The 23,952-nt window shown below is 46.8% G+C and overlaps 1 protein-coding gene across 2 annotated transcripts in view; it reads left to right on the plus strand.

The window, feature by feature from the left end:
* Positions 1-23,952, plus strand: part of LOC145363348 (plexin-A1-like) — a 506,974-nt gene that overhangs the window by 220,020 nt on the left and 263,002 nt on the right. For both annotated transcript variants that reach the window (XM_080218652.1, XM_080218653.1), the window contains exons 4-5: positions 5,433-5,573; positions 16,248-16,348. In XM_080218652.1, coding sequence (XP_080074778.1) covers positions 5,433-5,573; positions 16,248-16,348 — 242 coding nt within the window. The remainder of the gene's footprint in view (positions 1-5,432; positions 5,574-16,247; positions 16,349-23,952) is intronic.

Below are 23,952 nucleotides of genomic sequence, written 5' to 3' on the forward strand. Positions count from 1 at the left end.
GAACCCACAACTGCTGCCAATTAGAATCATAGAATCTCTACAGTGCAGAAGGAGACCATTCGGCCCATCGAGTCTGCACTGACCACAATCCCACCCAGGCCCTATCCCCGTAACCCCACATATTTACCCCACTAATTCCCACAACCTACTCACCCTGGGATTCTGAGAGGCAATTTATCATTTCCACTCAACCTAACCCATACGTCTTTGGACTGTGGGAGGAAAGCAGAGCACCAGGAAGAAGCTCACACAGACACGGGGAGAATGTGCAAACTCCACACAGACAGTGACCCAAGCTGGGAATCGAACCTGGGTCTCTGGAGCGGTAAGGCAGCAGTGCTAACCACTGTGCCACGGTGCTGCCCTAATTAGTAGCTGGTCCTGTTGAAACCAGGCACGGTTAGAGTTAACTCAGTCCAGTGCTAGCGGCATAGTCACAATCTGTATGGAAATGTGGCTTCATTCAAAGTTTGCTGCAAATCTTACCCGCAGGCTAAATCTGCTTAAGGAGTAATTTTTTTTAGGAAGAGACTCAGTGGGTTTTCTTGTCCTATCCTGACTTGGAAATATATCATGATGCGGAGATGCCGGCGTTGGACTGGGGTAAACACAGTAAGAAATCTCACAACACCAGGGTCATTCACCTGACGAAGGGGCAAACCCCGAAATCTAGTGGGTTTACTAACAAATAAACTTGTTGGACTTTAACCTGGTGTTGTGAGACTTCTTGGAAATATATCACCATTCCTTCACTGTTGTAGGGTCAAAATCCTGGAACTCCATCCCTAACAGCAGTGCAGGTGTACCTACACCACTGCAGCGGTTCACGAAACAATACTTTTCACTGCATCCCAACACATTTTTTTGTAATCTTTCGTCAGACATAGGCATCACTGGCTGGCCAGCATTTATTGTCCATCCCTATTTGCCCGAGGACAGTTGAGAGTTAACCACATTTGCTGTGGGCTCTGGAGTGACATGTGGACCAGACCAGGTAAGGGCAGGAGATTTCCTTCCCTAAAGGACATGAGTGAACCAGATGAATTTTTCCGACAATGGTTTCATGGTCACTAGTAGATTCTTAATTCCAGATATTTTTTAATTGAATTCTAATTCCACCACCTGCCGTGGCGGGATTCGAACCCGGGTCTCCGGAACATTAGCTGAGCTTCTGGATTAATAATCTAGTGATAATACCATTAGGCTATCACATCCTTCTAATCTGACAATAATAAATCAAATCAAATGAAAGGAACTCACCGCCGCCTTCTGCAGAGCAATTAGGGATGGGCAATAAATACTGGTTTAGCCAGTGATGCCCACACGCCATAAGTGAACAGGAGAACAGACCACCAAGGTGTCAGATAGCCTATTTGAGTTCATGAATTTACAGCTGAGGAATGGCCAGTTGAATAATCCTGTGACCATGCACCCTAACGATGGCTGTTATGAGATAGCAGGATAGATTGTCTGAAGACATATCGATGCCCTCTGCTCAGGGAAATAGGCTGGAGTTGTCTGATAGTTGCTGAGTTGTTGCTTTATTAGTAAGAGATTGTCTTGTGGACTGACAAGTGCTTGCTTGCTCATGCAGTTTCCACGGGGACTGTCACAGGGTCTAACTCACATCTGATCTGTTGAGCAGGTTCTGCATAAATACAGGTAGCTTCCATCTCAGTGAGTAGCGAAATAGAATCCTTACAGTACAAAAGGAGGTCATTCGGCCCATCGAGCCTGCACCAAACACAATCCCACCCACACCCTATCCCCTTAACCCCATGCATTTACCCTAGCTAGCCCTCTCTGACACTAAGGAGCAATTTAGCCTGGCCAATCAAACTAACCTGCACATTTTTGGACTGTGGGAGGAAACCGGAGCACCCAGAGGAAACCCGCGCAGACACGGAGAGAATGTGCAAACTCCATACAGACCCAAACCAGGAATGGAACCTGGGTCCCTGAAGCTGTGAGGCAGCAGTGATAAGCACCGTGCTGCTCTAACCCTAACATTCCCACCTCTAAACCAGAATGTCACTGGGGCAAGACTCACACCAGGGATTGGACATGCAGTTTGGGCTGTCATAGCATTGAAGGAGAGGCTGTCTTTTTGTTTTGAAATGAGGCTCCACCTACTCTGATAAGACATTGGCGCAGAGCTAGGCCATTCGGCCCATCGAGTCTGCTCCACCATGACTGACCAGATGTGATTATTCACAACTCCACTTTCCCGCGTTACCCCCATAACCCTCGATTCCCTTACCGATTAAAGACCTGTCTATCTCAGCCTTGAATCTAGTTAATGACCCAGCCTCTACAGGCCTCAGCAGTAAAGAATTCCACAGATTCTCTCCCCTCTGAGAGAAGAAATTCCTCCTCATCTCTGTCTAAAATGGGCGACCAGCTTACTCTGAGATTCTGCCCCCGGTCCCAGACTCTCCCACAAGAAGAAGCAACCTCTCAATGTCTCCCCTGTCAAGCCCCCTGAGAATTCCACATGCCTCAATAAAGTGGCCTCTCATTCTTCTAAACTCCAGTGAGTACAGGCCCGATCTACTCAACCTCTCCTCATAGGAAAACCGCGTGGAGATTCTTTTAAAAAAGTCATTCATTTCTTCAATCGGTGAAACCTATGGTTGTGGCTCAGGATGTGCTGCTTACGATTGAAGGCATGTGTAGGTTTTGCTAAAAATCCAAAAATAATTGGAGGCAAGATGGTGGCACTGGGATTCCCAGGAAAGAAGAAGCTTAATTAATCGCTCCCAGTTGCTGGGCAAGATGCACATATTTACACTTCAAGGTAAAATCATGCATCAATAAAGCGTTTCTCCAGAGTCTTTGGGGAGTCCCAGTATCGAGCGTGACACCGTGTTGGAGAGTGAGGGAATGTTTGACTGTGGGCAAGGTACTAATGAAAAGTTGGTTCTCATGTTTAGATGAGACGCAGGAGGAGAATGAAAGCAGAATGTTTCAGGATATTAATGAATCTGTTTTTTTGATGATTGAAGATCCCCAGTGGGGTGCAGAATGCCAATGAGGGAAAGATGCTGTGCGGGGCCTGGACCTTTGTGTGACTGCAGTCCCACGCCAACATACTTGACTCGTAACTGCTCACTGAGGTTGGCTGGGAATGGGATTGGAACTCCTTGTGCATTGCCAATCTGCTCAGCACCTATCATAGAATCCCTACAGTGCAGAACAAGGCCATTCAGCGTATCGAATCAGTACCGACCACAATCCAATCCTGCCGCTATCCCCGTAACCCCACACATTTACTTTGCCAATCCCCCTAATACTAAAGTCAATTTAGAGTGGCCAATCCATCTAAACGGCACATCTTTGGACTGTGGGAGGAAAGCAAAGCACCAGAAGAAAACCCATGCAGACATGGGTAGAACGTACAGACTCCACACCAGACAATTGAACCTGAGCACCTGGCGCTGTGAGACGGCAGTGCTAACCACTGTGCTATTGTGCTGTCCATACATCCATGGGAGCACCACCACCTGCAACTTCCCCTCCAAGCCACTCACCCTCCTGACTTGGGAATATATCAGCCATTCTTTTTCAGTGACTGGGTCAAAACCCTGGAATTCCCTCCCCAGCGGCATTGTGGCTCAACCCACAGCATGTGGTCTGCAGCAATTCAAGAAGGCAGCTCACCACCATCCTGTCAAGAGCAACTAGGGATGGACAATAAATGCTGGCCTAGCCAGCGATGCCCATGTCCCACGAATGAATAAAAAAAGGATAAGATTGTAGCATAGTCGGCACAGCAACTAATTTGCGCACAATATCTAAATGAGCTGCATTTTTAACAATGTTATCATAGTCATAGAGTCATGGAGGTTTACAGCATGGAAACTGGCCCTTTGGCCCAACATGTCCATGCTGCCTTTTTTGTTTCAACCACTCAGTTAGTCCCAACTGCCCACATTTGGCCCATATCCCTCTATACCCAGCTTACTCATGTACCTATCTAAATGCTTTTTAAAAGGCAAAATTATGCCCACCTCTACTACTACTGCAGATAGCTTGTTCCAGACACTCACCACCCTCTGTGTGAAAAAATTGCCCCTCTGGACACTTTTATATCTTTCCCCTCTCACCTTAAACCTTTGCCCTCTAGTTTCAGACTCCTCTATCTTTGGGAAAAGATATTGACGGTCTCGCTGATCTGTGCCCCTCATTACATTACAGAGGGACAGATATTGACCAGGAGACCGGAGGGGGGATCTCCGTTGCTGTAGTCTGCAATAGTGACTGTGGTATCTTTTAGGTGCAGTGGGGGCACCCTGGGTTTTATGTCTTGTCCAACACTGGATTATTTCTGCTTCTGAGGTAGTTTGGAAAGTGTGAGGTCAGTGATTGCAGTCGCCACGTGTGTGTGTGTGCATGAAGGTTGGCGGAGTGATGGGATTCACAGCTCCCTCTGCCTTAGCCAGTGACTGGTCAGTGTCTATCTTGACAGATGATCTGTTGGCGACTGTAACATCTGGATCTGCCCAGAGCAGCCACTGAGAACGAGCTTGCTGAGGTTGCCCGTCAGTACTGGGCTATTGTATACTGCTTGATTATATTTGAGATTATCGGGGATTAAATTACTGCCAGTTGTAGCCCAGTGTAATAACGTCAGTTCAGTTGAAAAATTGAGTCTAAATATTCTGTGGCCGACTGGCAGTCTGGTGAATAAATTCCAAACTCCTTATCCCATTAGTCCTCAAACATGTCATGTTCAACTTACTTACAAAGACTCGAAAGTTGATTTAATGATTATAAGTAGATTATTTAGCTCAATAGGACCTCACTGGTGGAAGGTGGAAATGGCTGATTTGCTTTCGATTCCTCTTTAATATTTATTCCTCTCTCTTTAATTTTATTGGTAGTGTTTTGGGTATTAATGATCACTGTCCTCAGCACCATTTTCACCTTCAGCTGCGTCCCCTGGCTGAAACTCGGAGCTTCACACTTGTCCCATGGAGCCAGTCACAAGATGCATTTAGTGTTTAAATTTGTTTATAAGTTTACTTAGTTATTAGTGTCACATGTAGGCTTACATTAACGCCACAATGAAGTCACTGTGAAAATCCCATAGTCGCCACACTGCGGTACCCGTTCAGGTACACTGAGGGAGAATTTAGCATGGCCAATGCGCCTAACCAGTGTGTCTTTCTAACCGTGGGAGGAAACCGGAGCACCTGGAGGAAACCCACGCAGACACGGGGAGAATGTGCAGATTCCGCACAGGCAGTGACCCAAGCCGAGAATCGAACCCAGGTCCCTGGCGCTTTGAGGCAGCAGTGATAACCACTGCGCCACCCTAGTGGGAGAGGGAAGGGCGTGTATCACTGTAGGAGCTTTCTTTTCCACAGCTGACAGCCTGATAACCACTTTACTCTAATGACAGTCGCATTGTGTTTGTGTTTGCTTTGCAGATTCTGGTGGATTCCATCTCCGTAGGCTCAGGGGGTCCGATGCTGTATGAAAATGTCACAGTGACCGAGGGAAGCCCCATACTCCGCGATTTGGTGTTCAGCCCCGATTACCAGTACATCTACGCCATGAGTGACAAACGGGTAACTCGAGCCACTTTTCTTCAAACTCTTGCTAGCGGGCTCCACTTGGCAGGACTCCACGCAATGCTGGCCTATTCAACCATGGGGTTGGGGGGAGGGAGGAGGGGGATATCAGCCGGATGTCACGGCCACGCTGGACTTTGGGCGGAATTTTACCAGCACATCCACCCTGATTCCAGGGGCACGCGAGGTTGGGAGAAAGGCATTCTGGATTGGCCTCGGGCGGGATTACACGAACCTCGGATGGACGTGCCGGTAAAATTCTGCTCTCTGAAGCAGAGATCTGCTGAATTGTGATCAGAAAGTCAGAAATCTTTTAAGTTATCCCATCCTTAACCTGGTGTGATGGGTTGGAGAGAATGGTGCAAGGATTCCAAGTTGCCTGGCCATATTCTGACTGGGTCTGTGTAGAGTGAAGGAAAGGCAGCTGTCCAAGGTGCTGAAATTTCCCTCAGAGTTTGGAGATTCCCAGGGCCCCTCTATTTAACCGTGTGTAGCCCAGGGACGGATGGTGCTTTCACACCCGATTCTGTGCTTCTAACCTGAGACAGAGCGAAACTCAGGATTAACAATGACATTCCATTGTCACGCTCAGAGAAAAGCAAGGCACCCACTGAAGTATCTATCCGAAAGACACAGTAAGAAGTCACACAACATCAGGTCAAAGTCCAACAGGTCCATTTGCATTCACAAGCTTTTGGAGCGCTGCTCCTTCATCTGGTGAATGAAGCTTAGTTCACAAACATGGCAGCAAACAACCTCCACCCATCTGATGAAGCAGCAATGCTCCGAAAGCTCGTAATTCCAAATAAACCTGTTGGACTTTAACCTGGTGTTGTGAGACTTCTTACTATGCCCACCCCAGTCCAATACTGGCGTCTCCACATCATATGCAGAGGACACCAATTCTCTTAAAGGAGGATTTAGAACATCAGATACTCAGGTATGAGTTGTAGACTGGAATCTAATTGAGAATTTTAGATTGGTTATACATAGAATATAAAATTACCTGACAGGGGGTTAAGGCTGCAGTCTAATTGAGGAGTTTAGGCGATTTATAAACAGAATTTTTTTTATTCATTCACGTGATGTGGACATCATGGCTGGGCCAGCATTTGATGCCCATTCTTAATTGCCCTTGAACTGAGTATTTTGCTTGGCCATTTCAGAGTCAATAACACATAGGCCAGACCATGTAAGGATAGTAGATTTCCTTCCCTGAAGGGACACTAGTGAACCAGATGGGTTTTTTACAAAAATGGACAGTGGTTTCATGGTTATCAGTAAATTCCAGATTTTTATTGAATTCAAATTTCACCATCTGCCATGGTGGGATTTGAACCCAGGCTCCTGCGAATTATCTGGGTTTCTGGATTACTAACACAGTGACAATACCGCTACCCTACTGCCTCCCTTTCAACAGATAAGGGAGTGAACCACAAATTGAAATTGAATCAAGGATTTTGGGTGATTTAAGTATGGAATAACAGATTCCCAAGAGTGAGTTACAGGCTGGAATCTGATTGAGGACTTGGGTGGTTTATATACAGATTAATGGATATTCGACAGTGTAGGATCTAATTGAGGGATTTTTATAGAATAATAGATACCCAACAATGGGTTATAGGTTGGAAACTAATTGAGGCAGTTTATATGTAAACTCTAATATGGAACAGAGTTAGTGCGCAAAACTAACTGAAGGTTCAAATGGTCCTTATACAGAATAATGAGGCGTGGGAAACAATTACAGACCTCCATTTGAAGTAAGATATATTTGTCTTCCTTCAGTAATCTGTGAAGTAGCTGAGGCTTTTGGCATGTTTGGAGATACAACTGAATGACCCCGGTAAATCTGGGGGCATCCAGTCCTCTCACCAAGCCCTGTTCATACATTATCTGCCGACCTCACTGACTGACCTTGGCTCCCAGTTGAGCAATCTCTCAGTCTTAAAATTCTTATCCTCATTTTCCAGTTCCTGCCATTGCCTTGCCCTTCCCTGTCTCCTGCAGCCTGACAACCTTCCCAGATATCCTCAAATTCTGCCCTCTTCAGCATCCTCAATTTTAATCATTCCACCATTGCTGTCAGACTTTCAGCTAGCTGTGTCCAAGCTCTGGAATTCCCTCCCTAAAACACTCCTCCTTGCTATCCTGCATTCATCCTTTAAGACTCTCCTTTGACCTAACTTTTGCTCATCTGAACTCATGTAGAATCACAGAATCCTGGCAGTGCACAAAGAGACCATTTGGCCCATCAAGCCTGCACTGACAACGATCCCACCCATTGCTGTAACCCCTCATATTTACCCTGCTAGTCCCCCTGACATGAAGTGGCAATTTAGCGTGGCCTAACCTGCGCATCTTTGGAAAATGGGGGTGGGGTGGAAACACAAGCACCCAAAGGGAACCCATGCAGACATGGGGAGAATGTTCAGACTCCACACAGACAGTCACTTGAGGCTGAAATGGAACCCTGGTCCTTGGTGCTGTAAGGCAGCAGCGCTAACCACTGTGCAGCCCAATAACAGTTCTGTTAAAGACTCTATATAAGCGCATGTTGTTGTTTATTGAAAATGAGTTTACGATAAAATAACGCAGTCACCGCACAGCTCGTGACGTTCTACTTCGAGACAGACTCAGTCCATGTTTTGTTATTTGCTTTGTCTATTTCGATGCCCTGCACACACACACACACACACACACACACACACACACACACACACACACACACACACACACACACACACACACACACACACACAGAGTTAACAGCAGCATTTTGTTAGTGTGTTAAACTGTCTGGCTGCTGATTTTATATCAGAATAAAAGGTTTGATTAGTGCCCGAGATAGTTGGCTGTATTTTTTTTTGAGTTTCTTCTTCTTAACAAGTTCCATAAATCTTCCTGCCTCTCCCCTTGTGCGCAAGTGTATACAGCGGAGTGGATATAGTGTTCTTGCCAATCCGAGTGTTATTCCCGGCTCTTTGACACTAACCATCTGTTTGTTGAAGCTGCTACCTGTTTAAGTGGCCCTGATTTAAGAGTTTGATTGATGGAGGTATCTGCAACTCCGAGATAGTCAGCACGATAGCAAGCTGGCTCGGATGCTGACATGCTGTATTCTGGCCAAATGTGGCAGGCAGGCTAGTTACTTGTGGGGGAGATGGGCAGGAGAGGAAGAGGTGGGGGGATGCAGAGCCATTATAATGGAACAATAAAGGTGATGTTATATTGTCCCATGGCTTTTAGCTGAGTGTTAGTGGCCTGCAGTTCCTGCTGGCTTGTGCTGGTATTTTTAGCAGTGCTTCATCACAAAAGATTGAAGGTGCAAATTCCCTTGATCGCAAGTCAATTTTCTGCGGCCTTTGGTGCTAGTTGTAAAGCAATTGTGTTCAAACCCACGCTGTCCCCAAAATTGGCCTTGCCCCAAATGAATTTTCACTCATTGGGCAGCACAGTGGCGCAGCGGTTAGCACCACTGCCTCACAGCGCCTGGGACACAGGTTCGATTCCCGGCTTAGGTCACTGTTTGGGCAGAGTCTGCACATTCTCCCCGTGTCTGCGTGGGTTTCCTCCGGCTGCTTCGGTTTCCTCCCACTCTCCAAAAATGTGGATTGGCCATGCTAAATTGCTGCTTACTGTCCAGAGGTGTGCATATTAGGTGGATTGGCCATGCTAAATTGCCCCTTAGTGTCCAAAGGTGTGCATGTTAGGTGGATTGGCCATGCTAAATTGCCCCTTAGTGTCCGAAAGTGTGCATGTTAGGTGGATTGGTCATGCTAAATTGCCCCTTAGTGTCCAAAGGTGTGCATGTTAGGTGGATTGGCCATGCTAAATTGCCCCTCAGTGTCAGGGAATTAGCAGGGTAAATTTGTGAGGTTGGAATTGTTATTGTTGCAGGCTCAGTGGGCTGAATGGTCTCCTCTTGCTATGCAGGGATTCTATGATTTCTGTGTGTGTGAGGAGGCTTTCAAATAACGTTGGTCCTTTCAGGTGCACGGACATTAATGAATGTGTTTCAAATGCTCTTGAAATTTAAAAAAAATTTCAATTGAAATGTGTTGCTTGATAAATAGCAAATCATTCTTTTTAGTTATTTTCATCATTTTTAGTTTTTTTTAATGTGAATTAATCTCCACATGTGGTGGATTGATGCAGTAATTAACAAGCATTATTTTTTGTAATAAACCCACTTTAAACTGAATAACTCAAACTGTGCGGAGTTACTGCTCGTAAGTATATTCAAGAACATTTTTTAAAGCAAAACTTTGGGGAGAAAGTTCTGAAACACTGTCCAACAATGATGGTTCTTGGCAAATTTTGCAAATGAGTTTGAGCAGAAATGCGTGAGGTGCCAGGTTGTATTAAAAGTGGAAAATGCAGCCCAATAAATGTTGCTTTTTAGACCGTGAGACGTAGGAGCAGGAGTAAGCCATTCGGCCCATCGAATCTGCTCCGTCATTTAATGAGATCATAGTTGATCTGATACAATCCTCACCTCTACTTTCCCACCTTATCCCCATAATCCTTGATTCCCTTATTGATTCAAAAGCTCAGCCTTGACCCAGCCTCTGCAGCCCTGTGCAGTAAAGAATTCCACAGGTTCACCACCATCAGGGAAGATATTCCTTATTTCAGTCTTAAATGGGGAACCCCTTACTCTGAGATGATGTCCTGTGGTCTGAGACTCTCCGACAATAGGAAAGAGCCTCTCAGCATCTACCCTGTCAAAACCCTCTGAGAATCCTTTATATCTTAATAAGGTCACCTCCCGTTCTTTCTAGACTCTAGTGAGTACAGGCCCAACCTACTCAACCTCTCCTCATAAGAAAAACCCTCCATTCCCGGGATCAACCCAAAGAACCTTCAATGGATTCTTCCAATGCCAGGATAGCTTAGATCAGGAGACCAGGATTAATGTAAGGAATACAATGAACTCAACATAAGGGAAAGAACTTTCCCATTACATTCAAAATATACGCAAGATATTCTTGCTATACTGTGTGTTTCCCAACTTTTCAGGAGGGTGCCAGGTAGGCTACCCAGCACAATGTGTCCCTTCTTCAATGACACTGCTGCAGTAGAGAGGTTACAAGGGCTGGAGGAGCAGGATTCTTTTTCTCAATATATTTTTTATTTGTGTCACAAGTAGGCTTACATTAACAATGCAATGTAGTCACTGTGAAAATCCCCTAGTTGCTGCACTCAGGTGCCTATTCGGGTACACAGAGAGAGAATTTAGCATGGTCAATGCACCTAACCAGCACATCTTTCGGACTGTGGGAGGAAACTGGAGCACCCAGAGGAAACCCACGCAGACACCGAGAGAATGTGCAGACTCCGCACAGACAGTGACCCAAGCCAGGAATTGAACCGGGGTCCCCAGCGCTGTGAGGCTGCAGTGCTAACCACTGTGCCACCGTGCTGTATTGCGGTAGTAACAGGCACTTTGAACGCCTCTAGCCCAGCTTGTTCGACAAGGGTCCTGGGACAAAGACGACGTCAAGCCTGTCGACTTATTTGATCCCTGGACCCAGCACCCCACTGTGAGTTGACTCGTGGTGCACACAATGCGGTTCGTAGATCATGTTTTTTTTAAATTTAAAACATGGTTTTGTTTTTGAAAATATTCCACTGGAGGGAAGGAACGGTGTTTTATTGAATTTACTCCTTGTCAGAATGCTGGAGCATGATTGGGAGTCTGTTATCCCATTGTTTCTTGTTCATTGTGAGGTTGTGAGATTCTTAATGGAAATCTGAAGGCCTATTCATTCACTTTAATGTCGAATTAACGTGAAGCAATCATTTATTCTGTCTCTTTCCTCCATGAGGCATCTATTTCCCCTCTTAAAAGGGCCTTGCATGCAACCATGCTCTGCGGCCCCACACCCATTGCAGGCAACAGTTCTGTAACAGCCGGGATGTATGGGGGATAGAAATAATTATTTCTCCTCCTTCCTCCCCTTCACTCGGACACTGTACCCCCCAATCAGCTGTCAGTACCTCCGATGATTGGCTGCCCCCCCTGAGTGGGGCCCACAGATGGTCTCATAGTCATTGAGTTATAAAGGTTTACAGCATGGAAACGGGCCCTTCGGCCCAACTTGTCCATACTGCCCAGTATTTTTAATCACTAAGCTAATCCCAATTGCCCACATTTGGCCCATATCCCTCTACACCCATGCATCTGTCTAAATGCTTTTTAAAAGACAAAATTGTACCCACCTCTACTACTACGTCTGGCAGTTCGTTCCAGACACTCACCACCCTCTGTGTGAAAAATTGCCCCCTGGACCCTTTTGTATCTCTCACTTTAAATCTATGCTGCCAAGTTTTAGACTCCCCTACCTTTGGGAAAAGATGTTGACTATGTATCTGATCTGTATCCCTCGTTATTTTATGGACCTCTATAAGATCATCCCTCAGCCTCTATGCTCCAGGGAAAAAAGCCAATGGAATATTCAACCATGGCAGCATCACATCTTAAGCTGATACCATTCTTGCTCAGCATTTATGCGAGGGAGGTGATGGCGTAGTGGTATTGTCGCTAGATATTAATCCAGAAACTCAACTAATGTTCTGGGGACCTGGGTTCGAATCCCACCACAGCAGATAGAGGAATTTGAACTCAATAAAGAAAAATCTGGAATTAAGAATCTACTGATGACCGTGGAACTATCGTCCATTGTCGGAAAAACTGATGTGCTTTCGGGAAGGAAATCTGCTATGCTTACCCGGTCTGGCCTACGTGCGACCTGTGGTTGCATGGGTTTCCTCCGGGCGCTCCGGTTTCCTCCCACACCCCACACTGATTGGTGTAACAAATTGTCCCTAAATTATTCTCCCCTTAATCTGGGGGTACCATAAGCATAGACATGGGTCAAGGGTGGAGGAGGAAAAACACATTGTTAAGATGGCGGCGCGGGCTCGTTGGGCCGAAGGGCCTGTTTCCCGTGTTGTTCTTTGTTCTTTGACTCCAGAGCCACAGCAATGTGGTTGACTCTCAACTGCCCTTGGAAATGGCTTAGTAAACCATTCAGTTGTACAAGAAATGGGCAATAAACGCTGGCCCAGCCAGCGACACCCGCGTCCCACAAATGAATAAGAAGGATAAAATTTATGTCCTTCCAGGGGAGCCTGTGGGCAGTGATCCAGAGTGGGACCTCTGATTATTCTGCTCCCACACCCCAACCTCCTGGCCAGCACACATGGATAAGGGGCAAGAATCGGAGATTGCAGATCCATTTTCACTGTGTATTTACGCCTCCCCCACGACCAGCACCACCGTGCCTCCCCCCCGCAACACCCCCCCATTCTTCCCACAGTGCCCCTCCCTCCAACACACCCCGCCCCAACTCTCCCGCTCCCCCAATCCCTGCCACCACCAAAGCTGCAAACACCAACGTGATTTGGAAGAGCGCAGAAAGACTTCAGCCTCTCTCCCGACCCCAGCCGCTCTCGACTGGGCTCCAGTCTCCTAGCCGGGTCGCCCACTGTGATGCGTGCGGCCTGGGTTGGGACGAGGGTACAGCGGAGGCCTCTTGACAGCTCAGGGCCAGTGCCAGTTTTGTGCTGCCAGCCAATAGTTTGGCTCAAGCCGCCGCCAACAATGTCTCCTCGTGCCAACAATTGGCGCAACCCTAAACTAATGGGCCATTCTCCCCCCCCCCACCCCCCCCCACCCCCCGAGGCAGCCACGCGGAGGTCGCTTGCTGTAGTTGTTCAGTCACTCGCACGGGACTGGGGGATAATAGAACAGCAGGACTCCACAACATCGCCTGACATTACAAGGGGCTGCTTTGAAGGGAAATTTCACGCTCCTCAAGTTAATTCTGATGAATGGAAAACATACCATTTATGTATTAATTAAGCATTCCCACATTAAGTGTCACAGGGTTGGATGGAGAGTCAACACCCCAGTGCTTTGCCTGGTCCAGGGATGAGAAACTTGAGTTCTATGGAGAGATCAGAGAAGCTGGGATTGTTCTCCATAGAACGACCAAGGTTCAGAGATCTGATTGAATTGTTGAAACCATGGCGGTTTTTTGAGTGTAAATTAAGTGAAACTGTCCCCAGTGACAGGAGGGTCAGTCACCGGAGGACACAAATTTATGAGACTGGCAGAAGAATGGGAGACCACAAAGACATACTTCTTTGGGAAATAAGAAATATTAGGGTGGCGCCGTGGCACAGTGGGTTAGCACTGCTGCCTCACAGTGCCAGAAACCCGGGTTCAATTCCCGCCTTGGGTAATTGTCTAAATTTTACTTATTAGTCACAAGTAAAGCTTATATTAACACCGCAATGAAGTAACTGTGAAATTCTGTGAGGAGTCTACACGTTCTCCCCGTGTCTGCGTGGGTTTCCTCCGGGTGCTCCGGTTTCCTCCCACAGTCCGAAAAATCCCCTAGTCATGACACTCCAGCGCCTGTTCGGGAGGGAGAATTTAGCATGGCCAGAGCACCGAACCAGCACGTCTTTCGGACTGTGGGAGGAAACCAGAGCACCCGGAGGAAACCCACACTGACGTGGGGAGAATGTGCAGACTCCATACAGACGCTGTCCCCAAGCTGGGAATTGAACTTGGATCCCTGGCGCTGTGAGGCAGCAGTGCTGAACACTGTGCCACCGTGATGCCTGTTACTTTTGTTTATGGAACCACCCACCAGTGTGATTGTGTGTTCTGCATTTCCAAGTTGTCCACGTGTGCAGGAAATATTGAAACTTAGGAAATCGGAGCTGAGATGGGCCATTTGGCCCTTTATGGCTGCAGGTTGGTCTGTTTTGTTGCTTTAAGGTACAGATGATGCAAGAATTTTGTGTTGAATTAAGAGATTCAGGCACCATTCGAGCTGGTGTAATGTTTCTCGCTGTTTCCCAGAGAAAGGACACAAACGGCCTTGAGATCAAATTTCATGATGTTCAGCCTTGAAGAGACCTCCATCACTTTAGCACCAAACAAAGTGGAGTCTGATTGGCCTGGTTTGGGGGTGGCACAGTGGTTAGCACTGCTGCTTCACAGCGCCGGGGACCTGGGTTCGATTCCCAGCTCGGGTCACTGTCTGTGTGGAGTTTGCATGTTCTCCCCGTCTCTGCGTGGGTTTTCTCCGGTTTCCTCCCACAGTCCAAAGATGTGCGGGTTAGGTGGATTGACCATGCTAAATTGCCCCCTTAGTGTTGGGGCAACTATCTAGGGTAAATGCATGGGGTTATGGGGATAGGGCCTGGGTGGGTTTGTGGTCGGTGCAGACGTGAAGGGCTGAATGGCCTCCTTCTGTGCTGTAGAAACTCTATGATTCTCTGACTGGACTAATCAAATTTCACATTGGTAACCTTGAGGGTAAGTGAGGAGAGGAACTGGCCAGAGGGATTGCTTCTAGTTTCTGGCCAGTAACCTCCCCACTCCCTTCTTCTTGTCCCTGCAAACAATCCTAGTCTCTTCCCATCCCGACCAAGATGTATGTCAGCCTGGAAGATCACAGTTCCAGACTTGTCTCCCCCCAACCCCGAGAATGCCTTTGGTGCATGGACTGCAGTGGTCAAAGAAGCAAGGCTACCACAATCTTTGCAGGGGGACAGCCCAGGGTGGGTGATAGATACCGGCCTTCCCAGTGCACTGTTTTGTTTTATAACACATGTAAACACACCAGACGACCGGCTGTGGCGGTTTTCTGTCATTTATTGTGTGGGCGCTAACAGCCGAGCTTGGGTTCTGGTTGTGTGATGCCCCTCACAGTCGAGTAGTCGCCACCGCTGAAAACTGATCTACTTTCGTAACCCCGGCTGACTCACTGGGAATCGCGTTCCGACTGGGGAATACGAGGACCTCTAGCAAAGGAAGGATGTAATTGGAGAGGAGAACAAGTGAATACATTACGATGCATCTCACTGCAATTTTAAGAGCACATGGATTCTCTTAAGCAGATGGCTTTGGCTGGATGACTTATTAAATTGATTATTAAATTGGTTCATGAATAAACAGCCTCTCCTGCGGAAACTCAGCAAATAGCTTTTGCTATCAACTGCTCGGCTGTTCGATACAGTGACAGTGACTCTATCCGTCACCATCCTCACAGCTGCCATGTGGAAACCTAGTAGGGTTTTTTTCTAAAATTCATTTATGGGTGTCGCTGGCTGGCCAGCATTTATTGCCCATCCCTAATTGCCCTTGTTCAGAGGGCAGTTAAAAGTCAACCACATTGCGATGGCTCTGGAGTCACATGTAGGCCAGACCGGGTAAGGATGGCAGATTTCCTTCCCTAAAGGACACTAGTGAACCAGATGGGTTTTTCCGACAATGGTTTCACGGTCATTTGTAGATTCTTAATTCCAGATATCTTTTATTGAATTCAGATTCCACCATCTGCCGTGGCGGGATTCGAACCCGGGTCCCCAGAGCATTAGTTGAGTTTCTGGATTAAGAGTCTGATGCTAATACCACAAAACCATCATCTCCCCTAGTGATGGGTGTTGGAGGGGGAGTGAAGGCAAGGGGGATGTGCAATATTTGGCTGAGAAAGAAGGTTGAGCGGTGCCCCACCCCTGATGAATGTACAGCTCTGGGAAGGAGGGTGCTGGGGGTGTTGCCCCATTGACTGGGCGTCACACCATTCCTGGACTGTGTAACAGGGTCAGTACTTGCGCTAATGATCAGTGTGTTTCCTCTTTGCGCAGGTGAGCCGGGTTCCGGTGGAGAGCTGTGAGCAGTACGAGAGCTGCGAGGTGTGTCTGAGCTCCCGCGATCCACACTGTGGCTGGTGCGTTCTGCATAATGTGTAAGTAACCTCCTCTGTCTCGACCCTTGTTGCGAATGCAGTCATGGTTTGGAAGCTGTTACACCAGAGGAATTGGCTGAATATTAGGCTGCACTTTTCCAGAAGATTGCTAAAGGAACAGTGATATTAATCCAAGTCAGGATGGTGAGTGGCTTGGAGAGGAACCTCCAGGATGTGGTATTCCCTAGTCCTCCTAGGTGGTAAAATGTCTTGGGTTTGGGAGGTACAGTCAAAGGATCCTTGGTGAGTCAGTGTATCTGTAGATGGTGCACACTGCTGCCACTGTGTGCCACTGGTGGTGGGAGAGTGAATGTTTAAGATGGTGGATATGGTGAAGGGGGCTGCTTTGCCCTGGGTGGTGTTGTTGGAACTGCACCCTCCAGGCAAGTGGGGAGTATTCCATCACACTTCTGACTTGTGCCTTATACATGATGGACAGGCTTTGGGGAGTCAGGACTTGAGTTTCTCTCCACAGATTTCCCTGCCTCTGTCTTACATTTATACTGCTGGGACAGTTTATTTTCTGGTCAGTGGTAACCCCCGGGATGTCATGGAGATGTTAGGGCTGGTGTTGTGCAAGGATAAGAGTACAATGGGTTCACGAGCCACCCTCGTCTGAATCACTTACGCGCGCGTGTGTGTGTGTGTGTGTGTGTGTGTGTATGTGCGTTTGTGTGCGTGTGTATGTATGTGTGTACATGTGTGTGTGTTTGTGTAGTGTGTTTATGTATGTGCACATGTGTGTATGTGCTTGCGTAGTGTGTGCATTGTGTGTGCGTGTGCATTGTGTGTGCTTGTGTATGTGTATTGTGTGTGCACATGTGCATGTAGTGTGTGCACGTGTGTGTGGTATGTGTACATGCATGTGTAGTGTGTGTGTGCTTGTGCAGTGTGTGCACACACGCGTGTGTAGTGTGAGTGCTTGTGCAGTGTGTGTGCACACATGTGTGTATAGTGTGTGTGCATGTGTAGTGTGCGTGCGTCTTTAGCACGTGTGTAGTGTGTGTGCGTGTGTAGTGTGTGTGCACGTGTAGCACATGTGTAGTGTATGTGTGTGTAGTTTGTTATGTGTGCATGTGATCTCCATGCACGAGACTGACATTGGCCCAGCTCCCCTTTCCCTGGTTTAGATAAAGTTGCGTTGTCTACGTGGGATTATTGCACACTTGCTATTTCCTTCAGGAAGACAGACAGTTATTGCAATCGATGGGATGCTGAAAATATCCACTGCTGCTCTGAAATGGAAATGACATTAATCTTCTGATTTTTTTGTCTGTCTTTGCTGACCAAATAATATGCAAAGTGTTAATGGACACTTTTTTTGTTGCAGAAGAGCTTAATCAGACGTATTGCAGAAGCATTTCTCCACTCGGCAGTATATTGCTTCGATATGCACACTCTGCAATTTTTTTACATTTTATATTAAGTTGAGCCAAAACTGGAATGCAAATTGTATGAAGTAACCACCCCCCCCTTCCCCCACCAGCCCCCTGTCCCCCCTAGCCCTCTGCTCCTCTGCCTCTCGTCCCAGAGATATCAGTTCCTTTATGGTGTTTCTTTTAAAGTTTATTTATTAGTCACAAGTAGGCTTACATTAACTTTGCAATGAAGTTACTGTGAAATTCCCCCAGTTGCCACATTCCACTGCCAGTTTGGTTAACTGAGGGGGAATTTAGCACCTAACCAGCACACCTTTCCGACTGTGGGAGGAAACTGGAGCACATGGAGGAAACACATGCAGACACGGGGAGAACATGCAAACTCTGCAGGGACAGTGACCCAAGCCGGGAATTGAACCCGGGTCCTTGGCGCTGTGAGGCAGCAGTGCTAACCACTGTGCCACCTGTTCTCTCACTGAGCCACCAATATTCACACGGTAAAGCATTGGCCATTAAGCACCAGTTGTTGCTCTGTGACAACGTGCTTGGCTCAGTCAGAAGATTGATGGATTAAGTCCAATACCAAAAAACTAGAACCAGAGGGCACAACCTCAGGCTAAAGGGACGACCCTTTAAAACAGAGATGAGGAGGAATTTCTTCAGTCAGAGGGTGGTGAACTCTTTGCCACAGGAGGCTGTGGAGACCAGGTCATTGAGTGTCTTTAAGACAGAGATAGATAGGTTTTTATTTAATAAGGGGATCAGGAGTTATGGGGAAAAGGCACGAGAATGGGGATGAGAAAAATATCAGCCATGATTGAATGTTTTAGTATACAGTGAAAAGTATTGTTTCTTGCACACTATACAACCAAAGCATACCATTCATAGAGTACATAGGGGAGAAGGTAAGGAAAGGGTGCAGAATGTAGTGTTACAGTCGTAGCTGGAGTATAGAGAAAGATCAACTTAATGCGAGGTAGATCCATTCAAAAGTCTGACAGCAGCAGGGAAGAAGCTATTCTTGAGTCAGTTGATAACCTGACCTCAGACTTTTGTATCTTTTTTCTGACGGAAGAAGGTGGAAGAGAGAATGTCCGGGGTGCGTAAGGTTCTTGATTATGCTGGCTGCTTTCTCGAGGCAGCAGGAAGTGTAGATAGTCAATGGTTGGGAGGCTAGGTTGTGTGATGGATTGGGCTGCATTTTGTAGAAACTGCAAACTACCTTTTGTGGTTCCTTGCGGTCTTGGGCAGAGCAGGAGCCCATACTGAGCTGTGATACAACCAGAAAGAATGCTTTCTGTGGGGCATCTGTAAAAGTTGGTGAGAGTCGTAGCGGACATGTCTGCATTCTATTTTCATGGAGTGGGGCCTTCAAAACATCAGAGGAACAATCAAGAATATCAATTCCTACAGGAAAAAGAAACAAGCTCTGAATATAATGATGATTAATTGCACTTTATCCATCAACTCACTTTCTGTAGCAATTAACCCGAGCAAAATATCACTTTACTTAGAATTAGCGGAAAATGCTTTCTCCCTTGGCCATCATTGGAAACTTCCGGTTTCCTCCTCTCACTCGCTTTCTCTCTTTCATCCCTCTCTTCCCTCCCCCCAACTCTCCCTCCCTCGCTCACTCTCTCTCCTGGGGTCTCTATTTTCCTCTTCAGTTGCAGTCCTGTTCAATTTGTCTTTCCAAGGAGATGTTACACTGGCGCTCTGTCTGCTTTCTCAGGTGTATGTAACAGATCCTGTGACATTTGAAGAGCCGGGAGAGTTTGCCCTGTGTCCTGAAGCAACATTTATCCTCATTCTGTCTCTCTGTATCTTGCATGCTCCCTGCCTCCACAAACACCGCGCTCTGTTCCCTGCTTCCGTTTATATTCACCATACTCTGAAACAAGTCTCTTCCCTCCTATCACTGGTGCTGCAGTGTCAGGAGTTTGGAGTTGGGAATGAGCTTACACAGGGCCTGTGTGTTGTTTTGTTGACAGCGATGTAATATTAAGGCTTGTGCCCTCTGTTTTGGTCACTGGTTTGAGCTGGGGAGTAAGGGACACCCTCCCACCAAGAGAAACGTGTTGCAACTGCTGCCCAGCTTGAGATAGCTATAGTCTGCCATTTACACTGTCCCTCCCAGCCACACTAACTGGCTACTTCGCAGCATTTCACCTCCTGTCCCAGACCCTCCTCTCCTTTCCAACCCCTCCTCTTTCTTCAGCCCCTCCAATCTGTCCACCTCCCTTCTCCTCCTCTTCCTCCTGCCCCCTCTCCATTCCACTCCCTCCTCTCATCCTCGAATCTCTTCCTATCTCCATCCTTCTTGCCCCCACTGTCTCTCTCCCTGTTTCTTTCTCTCCCCTTTCTCTTTCCTTTCCTCTTGCTTTCTTTCCCTTTCTTTCTTTCTGTCTCTCTCTCTCTCCTCCTCTTTCACTCTTGCCCCTTCTCTCTCTTTTTCTCTCTTTTTGTCTCTCTTTCTCTCTCCTTCTCCATCTCTTTCCCTCCCTCTCCTCCTTTTTCTTGCAATCTGTCTTTCTCTATCTTTTTCCTCTCTCTCCCATTTCATCTTTTTCCCTCTCCCTATCTTTCCTTTTTCTCTTTTCTTTCTTTCTCTCCCTGTCTTTCTCTCTCTTCCCCCTTTCTCTCTTTTCCTCTCAGTCCCTGTCCCTCTCACTCCCTTTCTTTCTTTCTCTCTCTCATCTTCTTGCTCTTTCTCCCTTTCCCTCTCTTTCTCTCACCTCTATCTCTCTCTCATCCTCTCCCTTTCTCTCTGTCACCTCCTCACTGTCTCTCTTTCACCCTCTCTGTCTTACTATCTCTCTCTCTCACCTCTCTCATCCTCTCCCTTTCTCTCTGTCACCTCCTCACTGTCTCTCTTTCACCCTCTCTGTCTTACTCTGTCTTTCTCTCACCCTCTCTCCCTCTTTCTCTCTGTCACCTCCTCACTGTCTCTCTTTCACCCTCTCTGTCTTACTATCTCTCTCTCTCACCTCTCTCATCCTCTCCCTTTCTCTCTGTCACCTCCTCACTGTCTCTCTTTCACCCTCTCTGTCTTACTCTGTCTTTCTCTCACCCTCTCTCCCTCTTTCTCTCTGTCACCTCCTCACTGTCTCTCTTTCACCCTCTCTGTCTCACTATCTCTCTCTCTCACCTCTCTCATCCTCTCTCTTTTTCTCTCTGTCACCTCCTCTCTCTCTCTATCTTTCTCTCTGTAATCTCCTCACTGTGTTTCTTTCACCCTCTCTGTATCACTCTCTCTCACCTTTTCTCTCTCTCTCTTTCACCCTCTCTCTCTTTCTCTCCGTCACCTCCTCACTCTCTCTCTTTCACCCTCTCTGTCTCACCTTCTCTCTCTCACTCTCCCTCTTGCTCCTGCCCACTCTCCCTTTCCCTCACTTCACTGATTCAGTGTGAAGCAAGTTGATCTCCATTGTGACATTGCTGGAGAGGTTTAAAACAAAGAGAGTTCCCACACGGTAAATCGCAGAGAGTCCAGGTGCAGTTACAGACGTGAAGAACACCAGTGACTGCCGGAGTGGGAGAACGGCCTCTCCCTGTCGCTCTGTTTAATTGGGATAATGAGAAGAGCGTTTTAACTGCATTTTCTGAAAAGAGGGAAATCCTCTTTTAAACCTTATCTTCAGATTCACTTTTCTGATAAAAGTCGAGAAACACTTTCCGCTAAAGCTCTCCCTCTAATCTGCTTCAGAATTAGCAGTGATTATACCGAGGGGCCACGGCCTGATGGCAGACCCAGTCTATCGTGGAGTCTCAACAGTTTGATCTTGATATTAAACTGTGATCATTTAAATTAGGACATCAATTATTCAGGTGCCATCATTTTCTCTGTTTTCACAAGATGATATTGCTTCTGTCCACAGCTGTACACAGCCCAATGTGGCTTAACATCAAGTGACTTGGGTTTAAAGAGGATTGTGTCTTGTTAGACAGCAGCTGACGATAAATTATTCAGTGCAGCATGAATGGAAACACTAACACGATTTAGATTTACGTTTGGAAAATTGAATTTTCAACGCAGGAGTTCACAGGAGAATTATTACACATCGGGTCGGGGAAAAAGAGAGAAGCGTCTCGTAGGAAGACCCGTGTCAACATTTCTAATGCCACCCCCTCATCCAATTCCGATATTTTCCATCAAGTGAGTGTTTTGATTTGTTATTGTCACATGTATTAGTATACAGTGAAAAATATTGTTTCTTGCGCACTATACAGACAGAACATACTATTCATAGAGAAGGAAAGGAGAGAGTGCAGAATGTAGTGTTACAGTCATAGCTACGGTGTAAGGAAAGATCAACTCAATGCAAGGTAGGTCCATTCAAAAGTCTGACAGCAGCAGGGAAGAAGCTGTTCTTGAGTCGGTTGGTACGTGACCTCAGACTTTTGTATCTTTTTCCCGATGGAAGAAGGTGGAAGAGAGAATGTCCGGGGTGCATGGGGTCCTTAATTATGCTGGCTGCTTTTCCCGAGGCAGCAGGAATTGTAGACAGAGTCAATGGATGGAAGGCTGGTTGACCAGTTTAATGGATTCAGGGGTGAGGGGTGGCACCAAAAATATTAGTGGGTGAAAAGGTACTACTGGATGCAAACCAGCCTCTCATCCATTGACTCTGTCTATACTTCCCACTGCCTTGGAAAAGCAGCCAGCATAATTAAGGATATAGCATTTGGGGCGAATGGGATCAAAGGTTATGGGGAAAAAGCAAGATGAGGCTATTGAGTTGGATTGTAATGAATGGTGGAGCAGGCTCGAAGGACAAAATGAACTCCTCCTGCTCCTACCTTCTATGTTGACCCCACGCACCCCAGACATTCTCTCTTCCACCTTCTTCTGTCAGGAAAAAGGTGCAAAAGTCCGAGGTCACGTCCCAACCGACTCAAGAACAACTTCTTCCCTGCTGCCATCAAACTTTTGAATGGACCTACCTTGCACTAAGTTGATCTTTCTCTACACCCTAGCTATGTCTGCAACACTACATTCTGCACCCACTCCTTTACTTCTCTATGAACGGTGTGCTTTGTCTGTATAGCACGCAAAATCAATACTTTTCACTGTGTCCCAATACATGTGACAATAATAAATCGAATCAAATGCGCCAAGGTTCTTTCTGAGCCTGGTCCAGTGGGGGAAGCTTGGCTTTGAGGCTAGGGGACCAAACCATGGATACTTATCAGCGACCTAGGACACTCTCTACTTCAATATGGCTGGAAAGAGAGACATCTTGCCAAAGCTTTTCATCTCACACTCATCAGGATAGTGCAAGAATTCCAAATTTCAAACCTGCAGTCAAAGGGAAGGCAGCAGAGACTTGTGGGACTGAATGGCCTCCTTGTAATAAAAGCAAAATATTGCAGATGCTGCAATCTGAAACAAAACCAGAAAATGCTGGAAAACCTCAGCAGGTCTGGCAACATCTGTGGAGAAAGAATAGAGCCAATGTTTCAATGACCCTTTCAAAGGATCATCTAGACCCGAAACATATAGAAACATAGATCCCCTACAATGCAGAAGGAGGCCATTTGGCCCATCAAGTCTTCACTGACAACAATCCAAACTAGGCCCGATCCCCATATATTTCCCCTTCTAATCCCTCCAATTATGCATCCTGGGAAATTAAGGGGCAATTTAGCATGGCCAATGCACCTTAACTCGCACATCTTTGGAGTGTGGGAGGAAACTGGAGCACCTGGAGGAAACCCACACCGACACAGGGAGAATGTGCAAACTCTCCACCGTCAGTGATCCAAGCTGGCAATTGAACCCAGGTCCCTGGAGCTGTGAGGCAGCAGTGCTAACCACCGTGCCACCCTGAAATGTTGGCTGTAATCTCGCCCCACAGATGCTGTAAGACGTGCTGAGATTTTCCAGCATTTTCTGCTTTTGTTGGCCTCCTCTTGTAACATCTTTACATCGTAGTCTTTACCTGTCAGCTTGCCTTTGAACTGTAACAATCCTTGGTATGTGTACGTTTACAAAAAAAAATTCCCTTGAAACTAGCTCCCGGCTTCCCCCTTTCGTCTCCCTCCTGCTAATGAGAGACTCACTTCTGACCTTTGATCTTACATATTTTCTTAGCCGTGAGACCTTGGCCCTGGCCTTTATCTATCGTGCTACCTGCTCTGTGCTCCGAATGTGCCGTGTGTGGCCTCAGCAAGTGCTTTATTTAATAATTCCCGACTTTAAATGTTTTATTGAAAGGAGCCTTG

The sequence above is a fragment of the Carcharhinus amblyrhynchos genome, chromosome 3 (assembly GCF_965287045.1).
Source record: "Carcharhinus amblyrhynchos chromosome 3, sCarAmb.v2.hapA, whole genome shotgun sequence".
NCBI lineage: Eukaryota > Metazoa > Chordata > Chondrichthyes > Carcharhiniformes > Carcharhinidae > Carcharhinus > Carcharhinus amblyrhynchos.